At 54.5% G+C, this 4682-nt stretch overlaps 1 protein-coding gene across 1 annotated transcript; it reads left to right on the forward strand.

The window, feature by feature from the left end:
- Positions 1 to 887: 887 nt before the first annotated feature.
- Positions 888 to 4233, forward strand: PODANS_2_490 (uncharacterized protein; the record flags this gene model as incomplete). Its single annotated transcript, XM_001910758.1, has 2 exons — positions 888 to 2768; positions 2830 to 4233. The coding sequence occupies 2 exons, from the start codon at positions 888 to 890 to the stop codon at positions 4231 to 4233; spliced, it is 3285 nt and encodes a 1094-aa protein (XP_001910793.1).
- Between the last annotated feature and the right edge of the window lie 449 nt (positions 4234 to 4682).

Raw genomic sequence — 4682 nt, forward strand, 5'->3', positions numbered from 1 at the left:
CTGTCGGACCTGTGGCGCCGTGGTATCACTGTCTCTGACCCTTTCGTTCTTTCTTGTGTCCCAGAAGCTGTCTCTCGTTGCTGGACGCGAGAGGTGCCCGCCTTTCTGACCGCTCCTTGACTGCTGTCTACACGGCATCGTCTTCATCCAAGGTGGTGAAGTGGATTAGTGGCTCGCACCGTCGATACCACAAACGTCACCCCATCTCTTTTATACTCTGCACTACCGCACGACCATACTTCATCGGGAACAGTGTTATCTGGCCTTGCCCCCCCTTTGCCGTGGACCTGTTCCCCTTTGCCGTGGACCTGTTTTAGACAACCAGGCGACAGGAAGACGCGCTGTCTCAAGTGTGCGAAGGAAGTACCCATGTACCTCATCCCACCACATCCTTGACCCCTGCTTCTCTTCCATAAACCACAACCCATCCACATGCTGGATGAGCTCAGCTTTGCCGATGCTCAACAGGCACCCTGATGAGCATGAATGGGTGTCTTATCAATATCTCCGTCGTTCAAAAAGCTTCCGGCCCTCAAACCCGGCACCTTCCTTACCTAACTTCTCCATCAGAAGAAGAACAAAAGCTGCATACCGAGAAGGTACCACCTGCAGACGCTTAAGTTGATTGCCCTTGCTCACGTCGATCGGGCCTCGGCCTTTTGCTTCTTCTGCGTACTTCCAGTCTCTGCTAGACTCCTTCTCCCTTCACATTTATCGTCGAACAACATCACAGGAGCGTCAACTCCTCGTCACCACCCACGCCTTTGGATACACACAGCACTGCCCACAACAATCCACCTGTCACTGTGGCCTCTAGGTTCCACCATCAACAGCAAAGACGCACAGTATTATGGTTCGAGACGACATCCCAGAGGAAGGACCTGGTGATGTGCAGCCCACCAACAAGGTGTTCTGTACATACTGCGGAAAGGGCTTCACTCGCAAAGAGCATCTCGAAAGACATCTTCCACAGCGTGAGCTCATTCATTCAACTTGGCAGCACACATTTGAGTGATACTGACGTCGTGTGGACTTGTAGACACCAACATCAAACCACACGTCTGTCAGTTTTGCAAGATAGGCTTCAGCCGTCGGTAAGATGCCTGCATGACCTGTTAGCTATGTACCAACCCTTGAAGCTAACCATGGGATCCAACAGGGACTTGCTGCAACGGCACATCTCCTCGCTCCACGAACAAGGCCCCATCGATGCTATCACGGGCGGGATGATGACTGTCACAGGACGGACACCCATTTCGTGCCAGAACTGTGCCACGGCAAAGACAGGATGTGACAAAAAGGTGCCATGTACGAGGTGCGCTGAAAAAAGCCTCCACTGTGAGGCTCGCTATGCCCGACGGTCGTCCAAGGCGGCTATTCGTGTCCAGCAGGCACATGCTGCGCAAGCAAGCGCTGTTGCATCCCATCAACAGGCGGCGGCAGCAGCTTCGGCTGCTGCTGCTGCTGCTGCTGCTGCTGCCAATTTCATGGCATACCCTGCCGCTCCGTTTGGCCATGTGTCACACTTGCCTGCGACCATCAACCCCTCGTACATGGACATTATGAGAGGTGTTCCACTTAAGATGGAGGAAAAGATGGAATCAATCACAGTGGACACGAAGCCACACCGCTCCCCCATGAAGTCTCCCATGGTCACCCATCCTATCAGCCCGCCTAGCTTTCCCTCGCCACACAATCGGGGTGATATGGGCATGGATGAGTACATGGGTGACATGACGGACCCCCAGTACTTTTTGTCGCCCTGGGACACCTACACGATCGGCGGTATCGACATGTACCAAGCTGATCCTGGGACCATCCCGCTGGAAAGGGCCGACATTTCGATGGACTTTGGCGTAAACGATCTGTCTGCCCCTACATCAGAGCCGATGACGGCGAGTTCCTCGCGCGGGTCACACACCAGGGAGACGAGCATCGTCTCGGCAGCCGAATATGAAACTACAGTGAGGCAACGGCAACATCAGCATGGACAGGCGGATTTGTCCTTGTCGACCATGCCGACCGACAGCTCCATCCCCGAGTTTGAGGTTGTGCAGGTGGCCGAAGGGGCGTGGAACCTGGCGCGATGTTTACCGCCTTTGCCCACAACCAACTGCCCACGCACGGCGATTGTGCATCTCGAGTGCCTGGAGAAAAAGTCAAAACAAGAAGGGACGTGGAGTTCGTTGGAGAAATACCTGGAGCAAGCGCCAGACGTGGCTGATTTGGGGTCGGTGGTGCCGATCAAGGACCGCACACGTGATCAGCTGCTGGCCATCACGCAAGGATTCCTCTACAAGGCTCTCGACATTCATCGCAGCAGCATTCCGCCCTCCTCATACAGGCCTGGACATCCCAACGCCGGGGAACCTTCCAACTTCAACTACATTGTGCTGCCGCCGTCCAAGATTTTGGAGTATTTTTTGAGCAGCTATGTCAGAAGTTTGTCGGTGTACTACCCCTTGGTCAACGGGGGCGTGGATCCCAATGAAATGCTGCTGCAGGACAACTTGGCCTCGACACTCTTGGTCCTGCTCATGATTGCCCAAGGAGCGGCTGCGATGCCCATGGCTGAGGCGCGATACCTTTCGGCTGGCTTGACTGAGACGTGCCGGATTTCGTTATTTGATATTGTCGAAAAAGACGTCGAGTTGTCAGCAGACCCGATTACTCTGCGGTGCGCTTTACTTTTCCTCGTGCTGGGTGCGTGGAGCGGTGACAAGTGGTTGATGGACATTGCGATGGGTCAGCGGGGGATGTATATTTCCGTAAGTTTGAAAATCCTTGTCTTAAAGAGTGTAGAACAAAGCTAACTTGCCACGCCATGAGATGCTCAAACACGCAAGCATGATGGAGTCGCAGCCTGCCATGATTCCTGTGTTCAACAAGTCCAGCGACCTTGAGCTGGAATGGCACCATTGGAAAGAAAGAGAAAGAAGGAACAGGCTGGTTTACAACTACGTCATGCTCGACCAGGAGCTCTCCCTCTTCCACGACGTCACGCCCCTTTTTGCCATCACCGAACTCAAATGTCCTCTCCCCGGCCCGGAGCCCCTCTGGCAGTGCCAGACATCCGCTGAATGGCTCAACAAGATGCAATCGGCGTACGGCTCCACTGCCAACGTGAACCCCCAGCTCCTCGAAGCCGCCACCGTGACGCCCTCCCTCTGCGATTTGTTCCAAGACTTCCTCCATGACAACCTCTCCCGCCGCCAGAGCCAAGGCGGCCTCTCGCCCCAGCAGCTCAGACTCCTCCTCCACCCCATCCAGTCCCTCATCTGCCACCTCCGCCAAATGCTCTCTTGCTTTTCTGACGTTCTCAGCGGCGGTCCCATTTCCCGCTCGCGCAACCCGGGCACCATCACCCGCTCCTCCACCCAGCAGCGCATGGACGAGGTGCAAACCCTTTTGGCCAAGTGGTATGACATGACGCGGGCTTATCTGCAAAGAGAACCAAACTGCCCCATAACGCGTTGCAACCTGGTGCTGTACCATCTCATCTCCCTCAACGCGACGGCCAACTTTCCCGAGATTGAAAGACTTGCCAGGAGGGAAGCGTTTTCGGCCGAGGGCACGGACTGGTCGTGGGAGTTGAATCTGAGGTCGAAGAGGTGCATTTTCCAACGGGATCAGTCGATGTACCACTGCGGGCAGGTTTTCAAGTTGTTGAGGGCGATGCCGAACAATCGGCGGCCGGCGTGGTGGAGCGCGGCGATGTATAGAGCTACCATGGTGCTTTGGGCCATGAGTTTGACTTGGGGGCAGAATCCGGGGTTGGTGGATGCTGGCGGCGCTGGGGCTGGTGTTGCTGGTTCGTCGACGTCACCGGTTATCAAGCAGCAGAATCCGGAGGAGGGTGGTGTGATTGCCGCGGCGGGGGCGGGGGCGGGAGCGGGAGCGGGAGCGGGAGGAGGGGGAGGGGAACAAGTGGTGGTTATCGATCAGATAACTACGGAGGAGGAGAAGAGGGTGATACCGGTTTTGTGGGAGGACTCTACGGTTGTAGCGCTGACGAGATTGCCGCAGCAAGGAGGTGGGACGGTCGTGATTAAGACGAGGGAAAGCAAACCGGGGGAGTCGTCGGGGGAGATTTTGAGGTATGCGATTCAGAATATTGATGCTGGGTTCAGCTCGAGGGTGGGGGATGGGATTAAAAGGAAGTTGGAGCAGCTGGGGAAGAACTGGGACGGAGGAGCCGGTTCAGAGGTCCATGGGCTTCCAGTCATGAGGTGAGACTGGGCGGGTTTGGCTTGGTAGGGTTTGTTTGTTTTGGTTTGCTGATTACTTATGAGGATGATCGAAAAGAGAAAATGGGGTCAAATGAAGCGAAGAGCGTTTTGTTATGGATATGATTATATTGTTAGCTTTCTGCTTCTTGCTTACTTCACTTCGTTGGCGAGACTGTTTGGGGTCTGCTGTTGCGGACTGGAGTGGACTTTGGATTGGCAGGTACTTGGAGAAGAAAACAGATTCCAACAGGGGTATCAGGAGACTCTTTTGTTTTCTTTCGGTTCATACTTAGGGAGGTCAGGAGTTTATGGTTGATATGAGATTCGGGATGCGAGCGGGCTTTGGCAAGGCAAGCAGTGTCATTTGTACATTATTTTTATTGTTTGTATTCATGAGGCTCAAGAATGTGTGGCATCTGCCATACGTTTGATGTTGCTGAAGACTATCGGTAT

This window comes from Podospora anserina, chromosome 2 (assembly GCF_000226545.1).
Source record: "Podospora anserina S mat+ genomic DNA chromosome 2, supercontig 2".
NCBI lineage: Eukaryota > Fungi > Ascomycota > Sordariomycetes > Sordariales > Podosporaceae > Podospora > Podospora anserina.